This window comes from Penicillium odoratum (genome assembly GCF_028828045.1).
Source record: "Penicillium odoratum strain IBT 22623 chromosome Unknown utg000005l_segment0_segment0, whole genome shotgun sequence".
In the NCBI taxonomy this organism is placed as follows: domain Eukaryota; kingdom Fungi; phylum Ascomycota; class Eurotiomycetes; order Eurotiales; family Aspergillaceae; genus Penicillium; species Penicillium odoratum.
The window spans coordinates 7687912-7712796 of NW_026643147.1; the positions used below are offsets into that span (position 1 = coordinate 7687912).

At 51.9% G+C, this 24885-nt stretch overlaps 9 protein-coding genes across 9 annotated transcripts; 4 read left to right on the top strand and 5 right to left on the bottom strand.

Moving 5' to 3' along the window:
* Window positions 1-21: 21 nt before the first annotated feature.
* On the bottom strand, window positions 22-261 carry N7520_008467 (uncharacterized protein; the record flags this gene model as incomplete). The annotated part of the gene is made up of 2 exons (XM_057142401.1): window positions 22-210; window positions 247-261. The coding sequence occupies 2 exons, from the start codon at window positions 259-261 to the stop codon at window positions 22-24; spliced, it is 204 nt and encodes a 67-aa protein (XP_056996407.1).
* Window positions 262-1999: 1738 nt separating this feature from the next.
* Window positions 2000-3886, top strand: N7520_008468 (ribonuclease H family protein; the record flags this gene model as incomplete). Its single annotated transcript, XM_057142402.1, has 2 exons — window positions 2000-2362; window positions 2423-3886. The coding sequence occupies 2 exons, from the start codon at window positions 2000-2002 to the stop codon at window positions 3884-3886; spliced, it is 1827 nt and encodes a 608-aa protein (XP_056996408.1).
* A 4547-nt stretch (window positions 3887-8433) lies between these two features.
* Window positions 8434-9793, bottom strand: N7520_008469 (uncharacterized protein; the record flags this gene model as incomplete). Its single annotated transcript, XM_057142403.1, has 2 exons — window positions 8434-9601; window positions 9660-9793. The coding sequence occupies 2 exons, from the start codon at window positions 9791-9793 to the stop codon at window positions 8434-8436; spliced, it is 1302 nt and encodes a 433-aa protein (XP_056996409.1).
* Window positions 9794-10769: 976 nt separating this feature from the next.
* On the top strand, window positions 10770-12728 carry N7520_008470 (uncharacterized protein; the record flags this gene model as incomplete). The annotated part of the gene is made up of 1 exon (XM_057142404.1): window positions 10770-12728. One exon carries the CDS (start codon window positions 10770-10772, stop codon window positions 12726-12728), a length of 1959 nt encoding a protein of 652 aa, XP_056996410.1.
* Window positions 12729-12784: 56 nt separating this feature from the next.
* Window positions 12785-13759, top strand: N7520_008471 (reverse transcriptase; the record flags this gene model as incomplete). Its single annotated transcript, XM_057142405.1, has 2 exons — window positions 12785-13370; window positions 13677-13759. The coding sequence occupies 2 exons, from the start codon at window positions 12785-12787 to the stop codon at window positions 13757-13759; spliced, it is 669 nt and encodes a 222-aa protein (XP_056996411.1).
* A 1964-nt stretch (window positions 13760-15723) lies between these two features.
* Window positions 15724-20733, top strand: N7520_008472 (uncharacterized protein; the record flags this gene model as incomplete). Its single annotated transcript, XM_057142406.1, has 1 exon — window positions 15724-20733. One exon carries the CDS (start codon window positions 15724-15726, stop codon window positions 20731-20733), a length of 5010 nt encoding a protein of 1669 aa, XP_056996412.1.
* A 511-nt stretch (window positions 20734-21244) lies between these two features.
* On the bottom strand, window positions 21245-22048 carry N7520_008473 (uncharacterized protein; the record flags this gene model as incomplete). Its single annotated transcript, XM_057142407.1, has 1 exon — window positions 21245-22048. One exon carries the CDS (start codon window positions 22046-22048, stop codon window positions 21245-21247), a length of 804 nt encoding a protein of 267 aa, XP_056996413.1.
* Window positions 22049-22679: 631 nt separating this feature from the next.
* On the bottom strand, window positions 22680-23204 carry N7520_008474 (uncharacterized protein; the record flags this gene model as incomplete). The annotated part of the gene is made up of 1 exon (XM_057142408.1): window positions 22680-23204. One exon carries the CDS (start codon window positions 23202-23204, stop codon window positions 22680-22682), a length of 525 nt encoding a protein of 174 aa, XP_056996414.1.
* A 1310-nt stretch (window positions 23205-24514) lies between these two features.
* On the bottom strand, window positions 24515-24721 carry N7520_008475 (uncharacterized protein; the record flags this gene model as incomplete). Its single annotated transcript, XM_057142409.1, has 1 exon — window positions 24515-24721. One exon carries the CDS (start codon window positions 24719-24721, stop codon window positions 24515-24517), a length of 207 nt encoding a protein of 68 aa, XP_056996415.1.
* Between the last annotated feature and the right edge of the window lie 164 nt (window positions 24722-24885).

Here is a 24885-nt window from a genome sequence, read left to right on the forward strand (position 1 = left end):
ACCTTCTCGTGGTGTCCGGTGTTAATCCTCGTGTAGGAGACCAAATTGAATCCGCCGTGGTTGTGCGGTTCGGCCCGGTGCGGGAAGCGACCGCACAACCACACCAAAATCAGGGGATAACGGGATACGAAAACCATCCGACTTCTTTTTACCCGACTCGCACTCGGGCCCCGAAGCTGGTCTTGCATTACCAGTGGAAGTGGTGTCGCCCTAGAAAGAAGACAGGACACCCCTGAGCTTGCATACGGTCTGGGTTCGCATCGTGCGAGATGCGGCGAGGCGGTAGTGAACCGGTGACACAGGCAGTCAAGCTAATCTCGAACAGACCTCGTTCAAGGCCCAGGAGACCTCGTTAAGACTCGAATTCGTTAAGGCTCGGAGAGACCGCCTCGAAAGACCTCGTTAAGGCCTGGCCACGGGCAACCTTTGACGCGGCTCCTCTTCTTGACACGGACAACACCGAGACACGGGCATCCTCCTGGGAGATACACGGGCGTTCTGGAAGGGATTGGTATTTGGCTGGTGGCAAACGATGGACCTCGTTAAGGCATTGCCACAGGCAAACCATCGATCCTGCTCAGACATCGGGGGACAAGCTTGGTTAGTGGAAAGTGGCCGACGTACACTGCCGGACGGAGCGTACACAAGGGCTTTCTGCAAGACACGGTCGGCCTGGCGGGGGGAGACCTCCCCAGGTAACGCGAAACGAGAGTTTAAGCTCTCGCGGGGCGTGGTGTACAATGGCAGCCACTGCGACAGGGTCGGGGCCTGTTAAGAGACTGTTTGTATGGCCCGAGAGGACGGATGCGCGTGTCGGTGTACACAGAGCCGGGAACCAACTACCTCACTCGCACTGAGGGCCTGAGATCAGCTGAAACTGATTGAAGCGGTGTCGTCCTAGTTGATTGGCCCGTGATGTATGCTTAAGGAGCAAACTGAGAGACACCCAGGGTGAGAGGCTTTGTCCACCTCAAGAGTCCAGAAGCCTCGTTTATTGGGTGAAAAACTGGGGTAGTGGTCTATACAAGTAGGCCTGCCGAAGCTACTTTATGTCTCTTGGCAGGGGAAAACGGCATATGAAAACCATCCGACTTCTTCTTACCCGACTCGCACTCGGGCCCAGACGCTGGTCTTGCATTACCAGTTGAAGTGGTGTCGCCCTAGGAAGAAGACAGGACACCCCTGAGCTTGCATACGGTCTGGGATCGCATCGTGCGAGATGCGGCGAGGCGGTAGTGAACCAGCGACGCAGGCAGTCAAGCTAACATCGGACAGACCTCGTTCAAGGCCCAGAGGCCTCGTTATGACTCGAACTCGTTAAGGCTCGGAGACGTCGATTACTGGAGACCTCGTTAAGGCGAAGCCACGGGCAAGCTCTGGTGCGGCTGCCCTTCGAGACACGGGCACCGCCGAGACACGGGCAACCCTCTTGGGAGACACACGGGCAATCTGGAAGATATTGGTGGTTGACTGATGGCAACTGATGAAGCTAGTTAAGGCTGTGCCACGGGTAAATCATCGGCCCTGTCCAGTCGCTGGGGACCAAGCTTGGTTAGTAGAGAGCAACCGACATACACTGCCGGCTGGAGCGTATACGAGGGCTCTCTGCAAGACACGGTCGGCCTAGCGGAGGGAGACCTCCCCAGGTAACGCGAAACGAGAGCGCAAGCTTTCGCGGGGCGTGGTGTACAATGGCAGCCACTGTGGTAGGGCTGGGTCCTGCCAAGAGACTGTCTGTATAGCCCGAGAGGACGGATGCGCGTGTCGGTGTACAAAGAGACGGGAGTCAACTACCTCACTCGCACTGGGGGCCTGAGACTGACCTAGGTCGGTTGATGCGGTGTCGTCCTAGTTGGCCTGCCCGTGATGTATGCTTAAGGAGCAAACTAAGAGACACCCAGGGTGAGAGGCCTGGTGAACCTCAAGAGTCCAGAAGCCTCATTATCGGGTGAAAAACTGGGGTAGTGGTCTATGCAAGTAGGCCTGTCGAAGCTACTTAATGTCTTTTGGACGCGACTGGCTATCCGACCGCTCCGTTTCGGTCCAGGTCGGAGACGCTACCGCCACCGCAAAGATAAGAGTAGGCCTCCCACAGGGGTCCCCGCTGTCCCCAGTCCTCTTCCTCCTATATGCGGCGAAGATAGTCTCCTCACAAGATAACTCCTTCTGCTACGCGGATGACCTAGGGCTACTGTTCGTCGGGGACTCCCTTGAGGAGACATCCCAGCAGCTAGTAGAAGTATACAAAACGATCACTCTATCTGGAGCAGCATCAGGCCTCCCATTCTCCCTAGAGAAGACCGAGATCCAACATTTCTCGAAGCAGCGGAAGCTGTCCGCGCCTACGGTCACTCTACCAGGGGTAGGCGAGATTAAGCCATCCCCATATACCCGTTGATTAGGCGTCCTACTGGACAGCAAGCTCACCTTCCGACCACACATCAACTGGGTCTTCAGCCGGGGCAAGCGGCTCGCACTACATCTGCGGAAGCTCAGCAACACCCAGCGAGGATGCCCGGTTGCCTCTATGCGCGCAGCGGTCATTCAGTGCGTGATACCGACAGCGTTATACGGCGCGGAGGTTTTCTACACCGGCCAAGGGCAGAAGGGCCTCATCGACTCCCTACGCTCCCTACTCCGGCTCGCTGCTCTAGCCATCCTTCCAGCTTACAGAACAACCCCTACCTCAGCGCTACTCCGCGAGGCAGACCTACCCTACCCGGAAGCCCTCCTCGACGGCGTCCTTCAAAGGGCAGCAGTCCGATACGCGAGCCTAGACGCTAGACACCCGATCGCGAGAGTTACCATCAATGCATACGATACTAGAAGGACGAGACTTACCAGGATCCTCCAACGCGTCCCAACGCCGGCACCGGAGAGAGCACGTGTAAAGTCACGTCTTCCACCGCTCCGCATACTACCTACTACGGACACAAACAAGGCCGTATACGCACCAGCACCGCTACGGTTAACGGTCTACTCGGACGGCTCACGCACTAGCCGAGGGGCTGGGTACGGGTTCGTGGTCTACTACGGCTCTATCCCTATCACCCAAGGGTATGGGTCAGCTGGCTCCCAGACAGAGGTGTACGACGCCGAGATTATGGGCGCAGTAGAGGGCCTCCAGGCGGCTGTCAACCTACCCTGCGCAAGCTACTCCACAGGCCTTGTTATCCTCCTCGATAACCTCGCTGTCGCTAGCCTACTCTCGGACGGGAGACCTGCACCACACAGACGAAAACTCACAGACTTATTCCAAAAGCTCACTACCCAGTGGAAATCCGCTGCCTATATCCTCAGCACACCCCGCACGCCCGTGGAGGTGCGCTGGATGCCAGGCCACTCCGGGATAGCAGGGAACGAGACTGCCGATGAGCTAGCAAAGAGGGGCGCAGCGTTAGACGGCTCCCACATTCCCCCTTCCCCATCTTACCTTATGCGCGTAGCGAAACAACATACCCGCGCGGCAACGCGTGCTGCGTATACCAGGAACGCACCTCAGGCATACCAAGACCTAAATATCCAACCCCACACCAAGAGCAGCCGCGCTCGGGAACACAGGCTTCCCCGCGGGGTGCTCGGCCGGCTGCTAGCCGCACGGACCGGCCATGGTGACTTCCAGGCATACCACGAGAGGTTCCATCACAGGAACTCCCTTACGACCTGCTCCTGCGGTAAGCCAAAATCCCCCGTCCACTTCTTCTTCTGCCCGCCCGCGAGGAAACGCTGGAAGGATCGATGGAAAGGCCCAAAGGCCAGCCCATCTGCAATGATAGACTGGATACTGAGCACAGCTGCTGGGGCCGAGGAATTCGGCCGTTTCGTGCAAGAAACGTCCTTCTTTAAGGACATCTGCCCAAATTGGGCACAAACATGCGCCGCATAGCGCAACAGTCTTCACCTCTGCCTAGACGGGAGAGGCTGGCACCCTCTCCCATCCGTGGGTAGTCAGACCGGGTACTCCACCCCCAGGAACCCAGGCCAGGATAGTGCCTGGCGCTTCTTCGATTCCTTTCCCAGCACGTAGTGCTCAAATTTGCTGCTTTCCAGCGTGTATTTAGTTGAGCTAGTTAGCTAGTTGTAGTAAATCCTCGCTTAAGCAGCACGTCCAGTTACCCCTCGGCAGGTAGCGGGTCACCTGCCAAGTGACCTGCCGGCGACGTTAAATAATTAATAATAATAATAATAATAATAATAATTTCAACAGGCTGGGTTTTCGCGGGCGGGTTTGGGCAGGGGGCGGGTTTTGGCGAGGCCTACGTGACCATAACTACCTAACACGCAGAACACCTACTTGATCATCCTCTCTTTAAGCTTTTTGTGTTCGTGGCCTAGTTGAATTGAACATAAATTCTTGTTGTAGTTCAGAGGTATCAATTGTCTTTTTTTTCAAAGGGAAACATTAGGCTATATATATATAACGAGAAGATCAAGTTGATTTCCAATCAACTTGGTTCTTTCTATAGATATCTCGGGATTAATTCCGATGGTTCGGCTTGGTTCCTGATCTGCACCAGCCTCATATCACAACAATTCTGCTTCAGCCCTTCACAAGTAGAATGGAATTGCCCCCATAGGTTAGGCCCATGCCAGAGGTAAATGAGTTCCCATTTTTCGGCCCAGCCCATTTACTGAAGCCTATGTGGGCCCATTCCGATCTAGCATTCTTCCGATTTGCATAATGCGCCCCTGGATCATTTTTTGAAGAGAAAATAGACCAAAGAGCTAGGGAGGTAATGTGTGAAGCGACAAGGTACTAAAGCTAAAGACACCATGGTGTGGCGGAATCCCTGAGCCCAACTTGATTGATCTTCCCCTTATCTTCCTCCTACGAAAGACTTCGAACAGCCTATTCAAAATTCTTCTAATTTGCCAGTGATTTCATTTTCAGACTAGAATATTAATATGGGAATATTTCAACACACCCTTCCGGCCATTATCAGCATTGCCCAATACGGAATATCCGCGTGGACCATCGCTTTCACCATCCAAGGATCTTCTATTCGTTTGATCACCACCTCATATCTGATTGTACTTTGTTGCACAGATATCCTTATCCAACACCAGCTCGACACTCATCCTATCGTCAAAATCGTTACCAGCTTTTTCACCTTCATCAAGATTCTACATTTTTTCGCTATCTTTGGAATCATTGGTGTGGATAAGGGCAATATAGAGGATGTACACTCCAAAGATTCGAGACCAGATACGTTCCATCGGTTGGGCAAAGCTCTTAGATTCGTCACTGGCACACGGTGCATTCAAACCAAGTGGCAGATCAAAGGTCTGCACCCATTTCCGCATGGCTTTATCTCAGGTAGCACCAATCAGCGCACTCGTTTTTTGATCCGTCAGGCATCGATCATTGCGTGGCAGTATATGGCCATCGATCTTCTGTACGTTGGCTTTAATTCCGATTTGCAAGCCAGTTGTTCCCATCTCTACTACCCTCGGAGTGAATTCCTTAGCGCAAGGACTACGAGGGACCAAGCGATGATACGAGTAATTCTGATCTCCATTTTCATCCCCACCACCTTTATGCTATTGGATATACTCTACAGAATCTGCTCGATTATTGCAGTGATGACTGGCATGACGCGGTGGGATAGCTGGCCTCCGATATTTGGCAGCTTATCAGAGGCATACACCGTTCGCCGCTTTTGGGGGCAAGTGTCTCCCCCCTAAATCATTGTCAATTTCAGATAGCCTTTGACTGGTATGAATACTGGGTTCTAATTCCTTTTTAGTGATTTCTGGCATCAACTAATTCGTTGGCCTATCGTTACGATTTCCAAAGCAATGCGCGAGAAACTTCCCAAGTTGCCCCTTTCGAGGTGTTACGTCGATATGACAATTACTTTTACTCTATCTGGGCTGCTGCATCTAGTTAGCGTGGCATATACCGGTACTACAGATGATCTTTCTGGGGTAGCCCTCTTTTTTGCAGCATCGACTGGGATTATCATGATAGAGGACCACCTCCCAATCTTGAAAAGTCCACAGTGGTCGAAGAAGGCGCTCGGATTCATTTGGGTCATGGCTTGGTTATATGTGACTTTGCCCTGGTTTGCCTTTCCTATTCTACGGCTACCAGTAGAGAGCTGGATAATCCCCTATAGCACTGTGGAAAGCTTTGGGAAGCTTCCCGCTGCGTTATCTATTGGTATGGGTGGCCTGGTATTGCACAAATATATGGATGCAAGTTTCTGATGACAAAAGGTCAGACAACAAATAGATAGTGGGTTAGCAAAGCATTACCTGGAAACAGGCCTAAACAAGCCTTCGGATCGGACGTGGGGCAGGAGTTTCATAGCCGTCAAAATGTCGCGAGTTACTAATACATTGACTGTCAACCTTTGCCTGGACAGGTTAATGCTGAAGAGAGGAATGAAAACACTTCGGAATTTTACCGTACGGCTAACCAGAGGGCATCAAGCCTTTCTGCCTTGACCCGCTAATAGACCAGATGAATGACCGTATTGATCACTTCTTCAGAAACAACAAAGGCGCAAGCGTAGTAATACTCAGTGGCTTGGCCCATTGGGTTGTTGAAGCTGGTTTAGTTTCGAAGACGAGGGAGGAATATAGCTCTGTCAGGTCGAGGGTAATACTGACACGCTCCTTATGAAGAAAAAGAATCATCAGCGATATTTTTTGAAGAAGAGAGAGCCACGAACGGAAATATTTCTTACGGAGATTGAAATGCAGTACCGGGCGTTGGGAATGGGTAGGGGCAAAGCACTAGCGGGACTTACAAGACATTGGGCGATTCGAGATAGAAGCTTTTTCATCCTACAGAGTGGGTCTTCAGCACATGATATCTGCCTTTGAAATTGCTGCAGTCTTTAACTTACATTTTCACTTATTTCTGTCCGCTACAGGGGACTGTATGAAGGATGGCATCTATTTATCATCAATCATCAGTAGGCAGTTCATGAAGGCAGCTTGTAACTCACTGTGCTTGCAGCTTGGTCCATTCAGATCACGAAAGATTCTTCAATGGGTGTTCAGCGGAATAACGGAGGCGGGGCTAATATTGAGCATCTTCCGCGTTAGCATAATTTCAAATGACTGGGCAGCTACACTCACCGTTCGAAGATTTGATTATCATGAAATATTAGGCTACTGAGATACAACAGTTCAGTTCAATGCACTGCATGATTTGGAGGTCAATCGATACCAAAGAGTAGCTACGGAGACGAATCACGTCCGATATTCTTTCACCCAGAATCACAAAGGAATACTTGCGAATGATGCCTGTTCTGCTGGCGCCGAACCGGGTATTTTAGCAATTCAGCCAAGCATTCAGCCCGCGTCAATGAGATCATTATGAAATGTGAGGGCTCAAGCTCAAACCACTCTTCAATGATAACTGGCTCAACAATTCATCATTGATTCAAAGCAGCCCCCAGAGACATTGCACTTGTTCCTGGTCATCAAGAACACGAAAAATATTTTCTGGCTGTTGGCATTGTTTCAACAATCATGAGGATGCCGCAGAAAAGAACCAAAGACGGTTATCACCGTTTACCGCTGTGAGTCCGCCCTTCCCTACGACGGGTGAGGCGACAAAGTCATGTCATTTCCATCTCACTCATCAGTGATGAGCCCGTTACTCCACGCAGCGAACACCTCATCAAAGACAGGCAGACACCATTCCATACTGCGACCCTAGATCTCTACCAGCCGTACCGCAGGATTCTTCATTGCCTACCTCGTTTATCGGAGAAAATACAATACGCCTACACAATATCAAGCAGATACAAGCAATGGTGCAGCTTGCGACTGATTCGCACAGCCCAAATCTCGCAAAAGAGTTTCTTGTATCGTGAGTGATTCACTAGATCGATCACGTGTCCGTAGACCAATTATATTTACCATCAGCCTCATCTTTGCGTATGGCAATACCTACATCGATCTCCTGGGAACTAAGTAGACACGGGAAGTGTGTACCAATCTTCTTTTCTTACGCTTCTAAGAATTGACAGATGGCTTCAGGGCAATAGCCATGGAACTACTGCTGTGGTCGACCGTGATATTGTATTAATCTAATGTTACATCCAATCCCCGTGTCAAGCCATGGACAGGGAATGGAACTATGTGGGCTGATATTCTGGGATCACAGCTCTCCATGGGTTGTCTTTTACTCAGCCCCTTAACATACAATCCTTCTTTCGTGGTGTAAATTGAGCTCACATGAAAAACCTCCAACCAAGCTTCACAGCCGTTTCACTCTCCTTCCTTGCCATTGGAGCAAATGGTATAATTGATTCAGCATTGACAATTTGAATTTGCTGATCCTTCGGAATAACCAAATTTGATAGATTTTGATTCACGAAGCTGGGCTAGGTGATCATGGTCAATGGATGCAAGTATTTGCCCTCTTTCTCACGGCCGCTAGACGTATAGCTTAGTCTTTGTGTTCAATCTCCCTCATTTGCTATGACCAAAATTTCGATAAAAAACATTGTTAATGAACCAAGCCCGTGTACTTTTCTGGGAGATCTTTTCCATGACATATTTAACATGTCTCTCTCTGTGCATCAAATGATCACTCATATGAATGCGAGTGAAAAGCTGTAGATCCGAAGGCTTTCCATGGTCAAGATCGCGGCTCAGTGCTAGCGTTCGGCCCTCGGAAAATGAAAATGAGGTTCCTAAGATTACCCATAATCGTGAAAACGAATGTTGCTTTTGGTCTTTCCAATCAAGGTCTAGCCAGAGTGGTCGCACTTTCCAAGGTATTCGGCGAAGCTTCATAGCTGATTCCCACCATTCTTGGGAGCTCATGCGGGCTCTTGTTCCACTCACAGCGTGCACGCAGCCACGATGTCCTGCAGCCAGATGGCTGAGAAGTCGATCGACAACAACATCGACGGGAACCTCATCTGCGGTGACCTCTGCCTCCGGTAACGCCATGCGCGTCGCGATTACGCATCTCCAGGAGGGGGTTAGTGCAATTGCTGCAGCTAGCATTGTGGATGGAGTTGACGTAGGCATACTGTATCCAGGAAAAGGAAAACACTGGGCTGGTCCAATGATAGAGGGCCGGACAATGAGGAGTTTGTCTTCAGAAGCGTGTTGAGAGAAGCGATGCAATAGAAGCCGTTCCGTCAGATGTTTAGCATAGGCATAGTCCCAGGGGAAGTCTTCAGCCTCGTATGCCTCGCTTGTCCCGTACCTCCGAACGCTTTCCCACTCTTCCATGGTATTTCCTTGCTTTTCAAGATCGTAGAAACGTTCTTCAACGTTCAAGTCAATTCCGGGCTTCTCGGAGCGAGTGTAAAGATGGGTATTCGCGTATGCGGTAGACACATAGATGAAACGATCAAGGTCCTTGAAAGTGAGTGAGATCTCTGCGATTGCCTCACTTGCAGCGATAATCGATTTTGATAGAATTTGTAGGGGTTTCGCTAGGCTGATAGATGATGCGGCGTGGATGACAATTTGGACGGCGTGGCGTAGGGTCATCAGTTCTGTTGGCTCAAGTCCCAAATCTGGCAATAGGATGTCTCCATCAAACACTGAAAGATGAGCTGAATCACATAACTTCTCAACCATTCCAAAGGGCAGCCATTCTTTCCATTTAGATCGAAGCTTTCTATATCACGCAAGTCAGCGGTGTTTTTTTTTCTCCGTGATTTTCATGTGAAACTTACTTTTCTCCCCCGCGACAAATTAAATAGACATGGCATACAGATGAGCGGCTTAGAAGACGATGTACAATGGCCGTCCCTAAAAATCCAGATCCCCCAGTCACTAGAACAGATCTGCCATCATAGTATTCCCACATTTTTTGGAATAACTTAGCCGCAGTCTTCAAAAGAGGGTAGATAGAAGTTTGTTCATGTCAAAGAGGAGCTGTAGTTTTGAACTTTCGTTGGAAGAAAAATCATTCATTAGCGCTGGGTGGTATTTGAGCTCAATTTCAGATAAAAGTATGCATAACTCTGGGTATCCAAATGTAGATGGATGTAGCTGGGCTAATCTAGGCTACATTCCTTTCCTTGGGAACCTAAGATTGACATGTGAGGTTAGGAGAGTGAGTCGAATATTGGCACGCAAGGGGGTGAGTACCTAAGATATATACTAAGCATGATCGTCTGTGGCTCAGTGTGCCGCACAAGAAGCTCAGGCTTTCATGTCGTTGTCGATTCAAGTTTGAACATGTTCGCCCTTGTAAATTCCGTCTTGAATCTTACGTAGACTTCTACAAAACCCAATTTGGGTCCAAGGTCTTGACCCAAAACCCAACCCATATTGGGTTTGGGTCCGACTTCGAAAACCCAACCCAACCCCAAACCCATATTGGGTTTGGGTTGGGGCCCCAAGAAAACCCAATTTTGCATAAAAAAGAGGTCTTGGCATGCATAACCCTACTCACTAATCAAATTAAAATACTGTTTTTTACAGGTGTTCTGGTTTCCCTCTAAGATTCTTTCTAGTTATAGGTTCAATTAAAGGAAATTTTAGGTAATAAAGGCAGAGTAGAAGATAGAAAGACTGGTTTTCTATTAATTACAAAAGAAAAACGTTGGATTTTAGTATATTATGGTGGTAGTTCCACAAAATAGGGAAAGGGTTATGAAGAACATATAGAAAAAAATCTTTTGTGCGAAACGCGCCCCACAGCTACAGCAGCCTGGACGCCCATTGGTGGACAGCAAATTAAGCGTCTCATTTCCACGGTTCGATTGAACCTAATTTCTACTTACGTACATCGTCGGTTACCCGCTGCGCGCTGAAAAAGCGTGGTTTTGCGGCCCGCGATGGCGAAAAAGTCAAAAAAGGGGCCGACCGCCCGGCCGACACCTCAAAACGTGGCAGACTGGCCCGATCCGCCAGCGATCGACAGCAGCCACGATCTACGCGCCACAGCAGCAAAAATACAGAAAACAGCCGTGCTATGGAAGTCTGCAACAGACGAGAACCGTGACCCCCCACCGCCAGCCAAGCTGCACGGCTTCTTTGACGCCGTGATCTCCCTGGCGAAGAGGATGACGGACAGCGAGCTGCTGGCGGAGCTGCAGCGCCTGCGCGCGATATTCGACGAGCATGCCAGCAAGCAGGCCGACCTGTATCACAAATTGCAGGCGTCTATCGACACCCAGGCCGTCGCAGCTGCCGCCGCTGCTACTGCGAACCCTGCTGGCTCCCGCCGGCCAATGGATTACCGAGCTGCACTTCGCAGCAATACCGAATCCTCTCTTGTCTCCGGCTGGCTGAACAGAGCCCACACCAACGGCACACTCTCCACCAATGGCCTCAGCACCGGTAGCGCCCCTGCACCGCAGCGGGTGCTACGAGAGGACCTGCAGCTGATCATCCGTGGCACAGAACGCTCTCTGGTCGATCCGCTACGTCGACATGCGGAAGAAGTGGTCCACCGGGCCAATCGGACGATCAAAGACGTCTGTGACGAAGCCAAGATCGCTCCGGTTGAGGTGTCTACCGGCTTTGTGCTGCCCAGCGGCGACGTGCTTCTCCGTTGCGACAGCGTACGCGACGTCCGCCAGTTGACTGACCTCTGTAGCCCGCAAGATAACAGCTGGTGTGCCGTCTTTGGACCGAAAGCGCACCTTAAGCGAGAAACCTTCTCCGTTGTCATGCACGGCGTGCCGATCAGCTTCGACCCCTCCGCCCCAGATGCTGCGAAACGCCTGCGTTCACAGAACGTACGCCGCATCCCTTCGACCGCTAATATCATGCACATCGGCTGGCTCATGCCGGCACGTAAGATGGCCGACCTCCGGAAACAGGCCACAACCTCCGATACCACCACCGCTAAGCTCGTGATCGAATTCGACGACCCAGACGCAGCAAATCAAGCAATTCTTCTCGGCCTGGCGCTGCAGGGGCGGGATCACGACTGCCAATTCTTCGACGGCAGCCACCGGCTGCAGCAGTGCTTCCAGTGCCAATCGTACGGTCATATCGCCCGTAATTGCAGAAGGGAGATCCGCTGCGCGTACTGTGCTGGATCTCACGACTCCAAGGAATGTGCACATGCCCGTAACCGCGCGTCTGCCAAGTGTGCTGTGTGTATCAGGCACAACGAAACCGCAGTTGAAGAAGCTAAGGTCAAAATTAACCACTTTGCCTTCGAACGAGAGTGCCCTCGGCGTGCCGAGCAGCTCGACATGATCCGTATCAACCGTCTCCGGGGCCCTCAGCTCCACCGGACGGCCACAGCCCCTACCCCATCAACGTCAACATCCCCAGCTGCCCCTACCCCCGCAGAAGCATACTCCGGCTCACAAATCGGCAAAGCGGCCCGTGAGCTAGTCAATAGCGCACAACAGGTGCTAGAGCCCGTACTACAGCCCGCAAGAAAGCTCGAGGTTAGGATCCAAGGCCGGTCCGCTAGCCCTAGCAAGCGCCGCCGGGCCCCGTCCTCGAGCTCAGAGAGTGAAGATGCCCCTTTGGTCCCCGCAAGCCGTATTCGGCCAAAAACCACCACAGTTAACCGGAAGCTGGTCACGTACGGCACCCCACGGCTAGTGCAGCCCATGCAAAAGCAGTGGGAAGGGCTCCACGCCCCGTCCTCGGATATGGTGGAGATCCTTACGCCGGACGTCACAACAGAGAATCTGGAAGATATCGGCACGCAAACCCGTAGACGCAGCAGGCGTACCGCCAGCGAGTCCTCAGACGAGCTCAGCCAAGAAGCCCCCACACAATCGCAGAGAACTGGCCCTATCACTCGAGGCGCAGCGAGCGCGCAATGATAAGCCAAACGCTGAAAATCCTGCAGGCCAACTGCCGTAAATCGAACGATACGGTCATGAAGCATCTCTTCGGTGAGGAAGGGGTGCGGAAGTGCGATATCCTGGCTATCCAAGAGCCTGAGATATTCAATTGGATGGAACCCGAGATGGGCGTCCATTCGCAGACACTTGGTGGCCGGTTTCATACACTTCTCCGGCCTACACCCACAGCCGTCCGCGAGGAAGCAGCACGCACGCAGCCCCGTGTCTGCTTCTTCGTATCGAAAGGGATCAACCCGAAATCGTGGTCGATCAGACACCACAGCAGAGACGCCAGCACGCTGACCGTGGAAACCGGGGCCGGCCAGCTGCATGTGCATAATATATATCTTCCGGGGAAGTTCAACGACCCAGAGCGTACGCAGGAAGTGAAAGAAGGTCTAGCCGCGCTCTGTGTAGCCCTACGCGGCTACCACAGTGGGCAGCATGTCGTGGTTGGTGATTTCAACCTCCACCACCCGCTGTGGTCGACGATCCAGCAGGCCCAGCTGCCGGACGACGACGCAGACGACCTGATTCGCATAATGGGTGATTTTGGCCTAGATCTACTCACAGAGAAAGGCACAGTCACATTCGAAGGGCCTGTCTATGGCAATATTGTGCGTAGCACGATCGATTTAACGTGGACCGCGGCGTCTCTCGCGGACCATGTGATTCGCTGCACTCCATGCCGCCAGTGGTGGTACGGAGCCGACCACGTGCCGATTCTCACTGAATTCGACGTCCGTACCTCGCCAGCAGGGGTTAGAGAGCGCCAGGACTGGCGGGCCACGGACTGGGAGGCCTGGTGTAAGGCCCTTGAGAGATATATCACGAAGCAAGGGTGGAGCATATCGGGTCCTGGCTGGGTGCTCGATACAGCTGAGAAAGTGGACGAAGCTGTGAAACGGGTGATGGACGCTGTATCAGCGGCATCCAAAGATACTGTCCCCGTACGGAAGATCCACCCCGGACGCTCATATCCCACGTATACGCCTAACCCATGGGGGTAAATCCATTCTACTACGATGGAATTAGGGTGGACTTTTTTAGTATGGGGGAAAAAAAGTGGGTCGGGGTACGATGGAATATTATTTCAAGATAAGGATGGATTTACATTCTGGACTCGGACGGGGCTCAGATTTTGATATGTTTTTCGCCAGCCTAACCCATGGGGGTAATTCCATTCTACTACGATGGAATTAGGGTGGACTTCTTTAGTATGGGGGGAAAAAAAGTGGGTCGGGGTACGATGGAATATTATTTCAAGATAAGGATGGATTTACATTCTGGACTCGGACGGGGCTCAGATTTTGATATGTTTTTCGCCAGCCTCTATTTCATGGTCAAACCGAAATTCAGATCATTCGAAGCAGTGGAAATGGTTAAAACAGGGGTTGGAAATCAGGGAGTTTTTTTGATGGGGTGCCGACCGCGGGTTAGGGCGATACATCACCGTACAAGGATTATATGGGTTAGAAAGCTGAAAATTCAGGGATATGGATTTTGAGAGATGGGGTTTTGTGCACAAAAACCCATTAGAATATTAAGATGCGAAAGAGATTGGTTTTTGTGCACAAAAACCCAATAGAGGTGCCGACCGCGGGCTAGGGTGATACATCACCGTACGACCACCGCCACTAGATACCCAATAGGGTATAGGGGATCACATGGGTTAGAAAGCTGAAAATTCAGGGGGTCGATTGATTTGATTCAGCTTTATATTCAGTTCGTTCTTCAAGGCTGTTAGGGTTTATGGATAAGATAGAGGGAGAATAGATGGGTTGTAAAAAAGCAGTAATCAGATTTGTATCAAAACTGATTCTTGAAGGAATCGTAGGTACTAAGAGAGAGATGGGCTTTATACCCCGCACTCTCTCGGCAAGGTCAGCTGAGGTCACATGAGAGAACTTCCAGATACTCCTTGTCAGTTTCGTGACAATTATCCCCCCTCTAAGGGGCAACTGCCCCAGTTGACCAGACCCTTCAAGTAATTGCTAAATACAGAACCAAAGACAGAACCGAGAGTTGACAGGAAAGTGTTTGTAGAAAAGAACACGCATCAGTTTTCACAAAGAAAGCAGGGCGATACGACCATCTGTCGCCTGCAAAACAAAGGGGTTTCGATCACGCAATCTGCGTAAAATTCTCAAATGAGAGATTCTTTGATATTGAGGTTTCAGCCTCAGTTTAACCTTTGTTGACAGTAGGAGCGGTTTGTCTTTGTTCTACTGGGAATATCCGACAGGGCAGAGATAGAAAAGGTAAGGAATTACCCTCGCTCCTCTCCTATTATCCACCATTGTTCCCAGCAGAATCGTCATCTTCTTCATCTTCAGGACTAATGCCCTTGCCAAGTGACAGGACACCTCGGGCATCACCTACCCGGGCGTCGTATACTGCTTGTATCGGCTGCTTTGGCCGGGCTGGTACAGCCTTTGTCGCAGGTGACGGATCCCGGGTGGATATAGAGTGTACTAACCCATGGGGGTAATTGTAATGGACACCATTACAATTAGGGTGAGATTCTTTAGTATGGGAGAGAAAAAAGTGGGGCGGGGTCCATTACAATTAATTTTCCCGAGTCCGTTACAATTTTAATGCTTTATCGTACAGATCTCAAATTTTGATATGTTTTTCGTCACCCTCTACTTCATAGTCAAACCAAAATTCAGATCATTTCCAGCAGCAGAAATCGTTATTGCAGGGGTCCAAAATCCGGGAGTTTTTTTTGATGGGGTGCCGACCGCGGGTTAGGGTGATACATCACCGTACGACCACGACCACCCGATACCCAATAGGGTATAGGGGGATCACATGGGTGAGAAAGCTGAAAACTCAGGGGGTCGATTGATTTGATTCAGCCATATATTCAGTTTGTTTTCCAAGGCCAATTGACCAATTCACCCGTATAGTGTTAAAGTTGAGCGTACAGATTTCGCATAATCGCTCCCAGCGATATATTACCATTTCCAGCATGTCCCAGACCACGCCCCGCAATCCCACAGCCAGCGAGTTATTTTTCACCAATTCCGAGTTTCATGTGGTAATTTGCCGTAACTGTGAGCATGCCGTGCGACGAGATAATATTATCACGCATTTAACCAGTACCAACCACCGAGTCCCGCGTACGGTAGCGCAGTATATTGAGAGTTGCGTACAGCAATGGGACCATATTGAGGACCAGCCCGATATTATCCATTGGCCCACCCAGATTGATAGCCCAATACCCGGATTAACCGTATTTGATGACGGTTTATTGTGTTTACGGTGTGAGAGATATATTTGCCGTACGATGCAGTCATTACGAGTCCATTGGCAACGCGCACATGAATGGTCCCCCAGCACCCACCGGGGTCGTCCCAAACCATCCGAGACCAGGCGTATCCAGGAGGATATTAATACCAGTTACCAGAGTGTGACATGCCAACGTGTTTTCAAGCATGGGTCCGGTTCCCAGTTCATCCCCATCCGCCAGCCCGATCCACCGCGGGCCGAACCGGTGCCACCCGTGGATGCCATCCAGCAGTTGGTCCAGCGCGTACGAGCATTCCAGGCCCAGCAGGCCCGCAGCCAGCAGACGGTCATCCAGGCCGGGGAATTGGACGAGGCCACCCCATGGTTAAACCGTACGGGGTGGGTCCGGTATTTACAGGGCATTTCGTCCGCCCCGTTAGTGCAGTCCATGGAGCGGCCGGACGAGGATGCCGAGGGCCCCGAGGGTGCGGCATGGGCCATTTGGCAGGCCATGGAGCGATTGGCCATGGTCAGCCAGCAGATCACCCGGGCGAGTGGGTTTTTGGTGCGGATTGAGGCCGCCCGCACGCAGAAGGCCGATTCCCCGTACGAGCCGTTGTTGGCGTATATGAAAGAAGCGGAGATCAAGGACCATATTGAGCCGTGGCAGCGGATATTGATGTTTTTCACCCGCACCCAGCAGCCGCACGATTGGGAGAGTCCCCCGTACGAGTTCACCCCCGCACAGCAGCGGTCGTGGGAGATCGTATGGCGGCGTGCGCAGGCCGCGGGCCGGTCCAGCCCGGACCCCATGGACCCCGAGCCGTACGAGTTATCGCCGTTGGAGTGCGCGATTATGGATTTTTGCATCAATTTGTTACGCCAGCGGATCCGGCACCACGAGTATGGGTGTGCGTTTATATGCGCATCGGCCGTGTTGGGCCGGAAGTTGTCCGGATGGGATGGGGTGGAGGATTACCCCCCCAAGATATCCAGTTTGATCAAGATCGCCCGTTTTTTGGTATTGCATAAGGCGTTGCGGTTAGACCCCGATTCGTTGGCCATCCGGCGTGGGTTCGCGCAGGGCAGCCAGGAGCCCCATTTCCGTGGTGACGATATCCCCGTCGCGGACGGATATATATTTGACGGGGACGAGGGTTATGCCAGCAGCCCCGTCCGAGAGACGCCCACCCCCCGTCCCATGCCCGGATCCCCCACCACGTCCATTTTGGGACCCCCCACCCAGATCCAGGGTCGTCGGGTGATTCGTACGTTTCCCGAGTGGTTACGATTGATGGTGGATGCGTTTATGGTGCGTGGGACCCACGGGCCGGTCCAGTGGTTATTGGATTTACGCACGTACGGAAAGAAGGTGTTTTTCAACACCCCGTCCGAGGGGCATATCGGATGGAAAGGCGAGGATGAGTTGTTGTATAAGCAGTTGCATTTTACCATGGGTGATTTCCGTGGGATGGTCCACGGGTTGGTCGAGAGCATGCGGAACCAGTTTCACCAGCAGTTGATATTCGCCGAGGGTGCACAGATCCCCAGTATTGATTTACAGGATATATACGACGATCCCACGCAGCGGACGGCGGATTGGAGTTTTATCAAGGATTCCCGTACGCAGTGGCCCGTCCACGGGGCCGAGTGGTTGATCCAGCGGGTGGCCCAGGAGCCCACGTTCCGGCGGCGATTCAGCGAGCCGGACGGCCAGGGGTTCCGGATGCGTGCAATTGACCGGTATTTTGCCGAGGTGGCCCGGTTCCGCGAGCGGTTAAGCGTGGCGATCCATATCACGGCCGGCCAGCCCAGCCGTACGCCCGAGTTGTTGAGTATCCGGTACCGGAACAGCGAGCGAGAGATCCGCAACGTGTTTATCGAAGATGGGATGGTGGTATTTGTCAGCCGATATCACAAAGGGTTCCATATCACCAACGATACCAAGGTGATTCAGCGGTATTTGCCGCAGGAGGTTGGGGAGTTGGTCGTCCGATATATATGGTTGGTGTTGCCGTTTGTGGAGATATTGCAAGCATATCAGTGGCAGCAGCGAGGCACCCCCACCCCCCGCCGACAAGAGTATTTATGGGGCCCCGACGCCGGCAGCGAGAAGGCGTGGACGGGCGTACGATTCCGGAAGGCGTTGGAATCGGCCACGGCCGCGGGGTTGCACGGGCAGGCGGTCCACGTGTCGGCATACCGCGACATCGCCATCGCGATCAGCCGGCGGTATTTACGGGGCAAGAGCCAGTTTGAGAGTAACGTGCAGGAGGGCACGGGCGAGGCGGCCCCCCCGTACGACCCCGACGACGAGGGTGGGATGGACGAGGAGGAGTTTATGGGGCATATTGCGGATTTGCAAGCCACCCATTCGTCCCACGTGGCCGGGATGATGTACGGTCGTACGATCATGGAGCCCACCAACAGCACCACGCACCGGCGGCAGCGGTTCCGGCAGTCCAGCCAGGATTGGCATCAATTTTTAGGGTTTGCATCCGCCGTCCGCGCCGGGGTATGCGGTAAGCGTCCGAATCCGTGGGAGGATGATGCCGAGGAGAGCCGGACGCAGCGGCGGTATCAGTTACAGCAGGCCCATATGTTGCAGTCGTTCCAGCAGATGGTCGGACGGCCCGAGATGGTATTCCGTGGGGTGCAGGAGCCCGCGTTGCGGGCGATCCAGCAGGGGGTCAGCCCGGTCGTGGCGGTGATGCCCACCGGGGGGGGCAAGAGCATATTATTCATGTTACCCGCGTGGGTCGGGGGTGGATTGACGGTGGTGGTCGTCCCGTTGATCGCGTTACGCCAGGATATGGTCCAGCGGTGCGAGCAGTTGGGGATATCATGCGTGCCGTACGACCGCCAGCGGCCCCCGGACGAAGCGTCGATCGTGTTGGTCACCCCCGAGAGCACCCGCAGCCAGGGGTTCCGGACGTTTTTGAACCGGCAGCGGATGTTGCAGCGGTTGGAGCGGATCGTGATCGATGAGTGCCACGTCGTGTTGAACAATCAAGATGATTTCCGGCCCCAGTTGCAGATGATGGGGGAGTTGCGGGCCGCCAAGACGCAGATGGTCATGTTGACGGCCACGTTACCCCCGGCGGCCGAGCCCACGTTATTATACCGGATGGGGTGGCCCCGGGAGCAGGTGGCCATATACCGGGCCCGCACGCACCGGCCCAACGTGGCATACCGGGTATGGTGCCCGGAGGTGGAGGCGGGGTACGATCACCCATCCCAGTGGATCCAGATGGACGGGGTGATCCAGTTTATCCAGGAGCGGGTCCAGCGGGCCCACCCCGGACGGGTGATCGTATATGGGAGTATCGTGGCGCACGTCCGGATGATGGCGGACCAGTTAGGGTGTGACGCATATTTCAGCCAGCAGCACGATCAAGATGGGGTGTTAGCCCGGTTCCGTACGACGGCGGGGGCGGTGATCGTGGCCACCAACGCGTTAGGCATGGGGATCGACATTCCGGACATCCGCAGCGTGATCCATTTGGGGCAGCCCCGTACGATATTGGATTACGCGCAGGAGAGCGGGCGTGCGGGGCGTGACGGGTTGCCGAGTGAGGCGATCATCATTCAGCCGGAGGGGCAGCGGGTGGGATATCAGCAGCGTCCGGCTTGGATGCCCGAGTCCGCGGAGGAGCAGCAGCGGGTGCAGCAGTATATGTTGCCGTTGGACGCGGGGGGTGGATGCCGGCGGGTGATATTAGATGAATATTTAGATGGGCATGTCCGGCCGGGGTGTACGGACGACGAATCGGCATGTGATGGGTGTGATCGGGGGTGGTATCCACGCGAGACGGATATCGGTGACGAGATGGAGAGCAGCACGCCGGACGGGCATACCAGGGTACCCAGAGTGCAGACGTCCGGGGAAGAGAGCCCCAGCGAGAGGTCCCGCGAGAGGTCCCGCGAGAGGTCCAGCGAGAGGTCCCACGAGAGGTCCCGCGAGAGGTCCAGCGAGAGGTCCCGCGAGAGGTCCAGCGAGAGGTCCAGCGAGAGGTCCAGCGAGAGGTCCAGCGAGAGGTCCAGCGAGAGGTCCAGCGAGAGGTCCGGGGGAGAGAGCCCCAGCCCAGGGTCCACAGGAGAGAACGCAGGGCAGGGGTCCCGGGGAGAGGGCCCGTCCATCCCCATGGCCGTCCGACATGAGTTCCGGCGGCAGGACATCCAGCGGGCCCAGTTGTCCAGCCAACGACCCGAGGCCAGGCAGGACCAGATCCAGAGAGATATGTATTTCCAGAGTGAGATCGGACGGTGGTTGATGCGGTGTTGGTCGTGTGCGCAGGAGGGGAGGGATGACGGACATGAGTTGTTTCGGTGTCCGTGGGGGTATAATATCGAGGCCAAGGCGTGGTGGAAGCGGATGCGTGCGTTTGATGGGATCCGTTACCAGGATTACAGCGCGCATTTCCGGTGTGGGATGCCGCAGTCGATATGCCCGCAGGGGGATCCCAGCAAAGCGATATCCCGTACGACGGAGGCGCAGCAGAGATGTGAGCAATACCGGCACACATTGTTACCGATGGTGGCGATGATGTTGTTCAGCCAGAAAACGCATGCGGAGATCCGTACGGCGTGGGATCGACGGTTACAGTATGTCGGGGTGGATAGTACGGATGAGGAGCAGTTAAAGCGGTATTTTGGGGGTATGGCAGAAGAGATTGCATGCCAGCAGTCCCGGTTAGTACAGGAGTTCATTTGGTGTCGAAGGATTTATCAGGGGCATGAAGTCGAGTAGATGGCGGAATCGGAATATATTATCATTCACGGGATCGGCGGATTTCCCGTAGGGTCGTTCAGTAGATATATATAATCAAGGTGGGCATTCAAGAGATAGGGTTTTGTGCACAAAAACGCAACAGAAGATAGGCATTGGAGAGATAGGGTTTCGTGCACAAAAAGCCAACAGAATGTAAAGACGTACGAGAGATAGATTTTTGTGCGCAAAAACGCAACAGAATATCAGATATGAGAGAGACAGGTTTTTGTGCACAAAGACGCAATAGAAGATCAGATATGAGAGACAGGTTTTTGTGCACAAAAACGCAACAGAAGATAGGCATTCGAGAGATAGGTTTTTATGCATAAAAACGCAACAGAATATCAGATATGAGAGACAGGTTTTTGTGCACAAAGACGCAATAGAAGATCAGATATGAGAGACAGGTTTTTGTGCACAAAAACGCAACAGAAGATAGGCATTCGAGAGATAGGTTTTTATGCATAAAAACGCAACAGAATATCAGATATTAGAAAGATAGGTTTTTGTGCACAAAGACGTAACAGAATATCAAGATCATCCCATATAGGTATCGAGAGTGTAGGGTGTTTAGGGGTATAGGGCCCAGTAGTATAGAGGGCCCAAGCGTGGTTAGGGTGATAGTGTGTAGCGTAGTAAGGGTAATAGTATAGGGAGTGGTAAGGGTGGTAGCGTACCAGGCATATCGGGTTAGAGAGTATAGGCGTACATATGGCGAGAGCACCGGCGTAGGTACAGGCGTTAGCACAGGCGTGAGTGTAGATAGCGTAGGCGTAGGCGTACGGGGCATAGGTATATAGATAGGCGTGGATGTAGGCGTGGATGTAGGCGTGGATGTAGGCGTGGATGTAGGCGTGGGTGCAGAGGGCGTAGGTACAGAGAGCGTAGGCGTACGGAGTATAGAGCCCGGTAGTATAGAGAGCCCAAGCGTGGTCAGGGTGATAGCGTGGTCAGGGTGATAGCGTACGGGTGGTGAGGGTAATAGTAGTGAGGGTGGCGAGGGCACAGGCGTAGGCATAGGCGTATAGGTACGGAGATCGTATATATATAGATATAGAGAGCGTATGCGTATAGGTAGAGGCCCGTGGTATAGAGAGTATAAAGAGCAGGCGTAGGCGTAGGAGCAGAGGGCGAAGGTATAGGCGTGAGCGTAGGCGTACGGGGCATAGGCATATGTGTAGGCGTGGACGCAGGGGTGAGTGTAGGCGTAGGTGCACCGGGCGTAGGCGTACAGGGTAAAGGGCATAGAGGCGCAGAGCGCAGAGCCCGGGGTGGCGAGTATATAGGGGATCATCGTTATCAGTATGGTCAGGGTAATGGAGAGAGGTCAGGGTTTTGGTAGTAAGAGATATGATTCAAGTAGAGAAAGCGTGATTTCGGCCGGAATAATTAAAGTATCAATACAATATATAGATCAATCGGGTAGAGGATAGAGATATCGGTCGAAGGAATATCGTGAGGATAATTATATATCGAGGTAGAGAGCGTAGAGCCCAGGGTAGCGAGGATAGAAGGGTGCATCACGAACGATCCGGATTTCGAAAGAAAGATATATCATTGATCGAGAGAATGATGTTCGCCCATACATCAGTGATATTGATAATATATATATTCATAAACCAGAGAGATGGTGGAAATGGAGATTTCAGTAGAAATAAATATAGTCGGGAGAATCCGATATCCCAATCGAGGGAGTACAGGTAGATAGAAATCGACAGCGTAGGGGTATAGAGTATATCGATATTCCGAGTATAAGTGTGGTCCGGGTGATAGCGTATCGGGTGGTCAGGGGAAGAGAGAGAGAGGATGCATTCGGCCGGCATCCAGTTAGGATTGCGAATATATAGATCAATCGGGTAGAGGATGGCGATATAGGACCCAAAATATATTATCCGAGGTAGGGTCATATATTCGGGTATCAAGCATCAAGACGGAGAGAGCATAGGCGCATAGGTATTCATAGGGCGAAGGGATCGAGATTCCGAGTGTAGGGAGATGGAGGGTAGGGGTAGGATAGAGCGTAGGGGTAGTAAGGGTGATCGTGGTAAGGGTGATAGTATGGTTGGGGGGATAATAGCGTAAGTGGGTAGGGTGGTCGGGGTAAGGATGATCGTGGTAAGGGTGGTCGTGGTAAGGGTGGTCGTGGTAAGGGTGATCGTGGTAAGGGTGATCGTGGTAAGGGTGATCGTGGTAAGGGTGATACAGTAGGGGTAGTAAGGGTAATCGTGGTAAGGGTAATCGTGGTAAGGGTAATAGCGGTAGGGGTAATAGTACGGTCCGGGTAATAGTATATGGGTAGTAGGGGTAGTAGTATACCAGGCATATCGGTATAGAGAGGATAGGCGTAGGGACAGAGGGCGTAGGTGCAGAGATGGTAGGTATAGAGAGCGTAGGCGTAGGGACAGAGGGCGTAGGTGCAGAGAGTATAGGTATATAGGTGCGGAGGGCATAGGGATGGGTATAGGCGTAGGTATAGAGAAAATAGACATACAGGTCCGGTGGATACCAGCGTAGGGTAGCGAGTATATCCGGGACCCGGGTAATATATATCGTCAGAGTAGAAGAGAGGTCAGGGTTTCGGTAGAAAGAGATATCATTAGTAGAGAGAGAATGATTTTACAGAAATATAAGGAAGATCGGTAATATATCGATTTATATTGAAGAGCGAGAATAGACATCAAGATTTTCGTCGGAATATATAGAGTAGGGAGAATGCAATATTCGGGTCGAGGGAGTATAGGTATACCGATAATAAAAGCGAAGGGGCATCGAGTATATGGATATCAATCATATCAGTATAGTCAGGGTCACAGGGTATATAGTAGTCAGGGTAAGAGCGTATACGGTAGTAAGAGGAAGAGATTAGTCGGAATCGGGTTAGTATACAGAAGATATATATCAATCGGGTAGAGGCATAGATATATGAGTCCCAAACGATATGGAAGGAGTAAGGGTAAGTATATATTAGGGTATAGAGTAACATGGAGAGTATCGGCGTAGGGGTAGGGAGAGGCGTCCGTATCAGGGTATAGGATATAGATATAGACGTAGATATCAAGGTAAGTACCGGTATAGATAGGGTAATGGCGTATAGGGTAAGATAGGAGAGAGAGAGAGAGGAGAAGAGAGAGAGGAGAAGAGAGAGAGGAGAAGAGAGAGAGGAGAAGAGAGAGAGGAGAAGAGAGAGAGGAGAAGAGAGAGAAAAAAAATTAAATAGGAAATTAGAAAATATAGACAATATAGATATGAATCAAAAGGGATTTGATAGAAGTCGCGATTTTGGTAGAAAGATAGATAGTTAGGATATAAATCGGTATAGATTGAGGGTTATTGGTTAGTTTGGCAGATATAAGTAATGTGAAGTATAGAAGTAGCGGCGTATGGGGTTGGATGATAGTAGAGGGGGAGTTCGGACGGGGTTTCCAGGGTTATAGAGATACGATATAGGAAGGTTGAGGTTATATAGGAAGATATCGGGATCGAATAGGATTGAGGAAGGGGCGATATAATAAATATTTCGATAGATGGTATAATAGATAGGTTAAGAGAGGATGAAGATAGAAAAGAGGAGGGTATTGATTAAGAATAATATAAGGTGGTAGAAGATAGACATAGTGGGAAGGATGGGGATATAAGGGAGAAGGAAGGAAAGTATAGTAAGGGTAAGAACGGGGTATATAGTGAGGGTGATAATTGTGTATGTGGTAAGGGTGGTTAGTAAAAGTTGATAGGGTGAGAATTGTGTATGTGGTAAGGGTGGTTAGTAAAAGTGGATAGGGTGAGAGTAGCGTAGGTGGTGAGGGTGAGAATAGGGTAGGTGGTGAGGGTGAGAATAGAGGGTGGTGATAGTGTATGTGGTGAGGGTGATAATGGCGTACGTGGATAGGGTAAGAATAGCGGACGTGGTGAGGGGGAAAATAGGGTGTGTAGTGAGGGTGAGGATAGTAGACGTAGATAGGGGGATCATAGTGTATATGGTACGGGTGATAGGGTGGATAAGGTAAGAATTAGCGTAGGTGGTAAGGGAGAAGGAGCAGAGATATGGATATACGCGCGAGCGAAGCGAGTAGCGTATTTGATGAACGGTTATCGCGGATTAAGGACCCGGGTCAGGGTGGATTTAAGGCACCC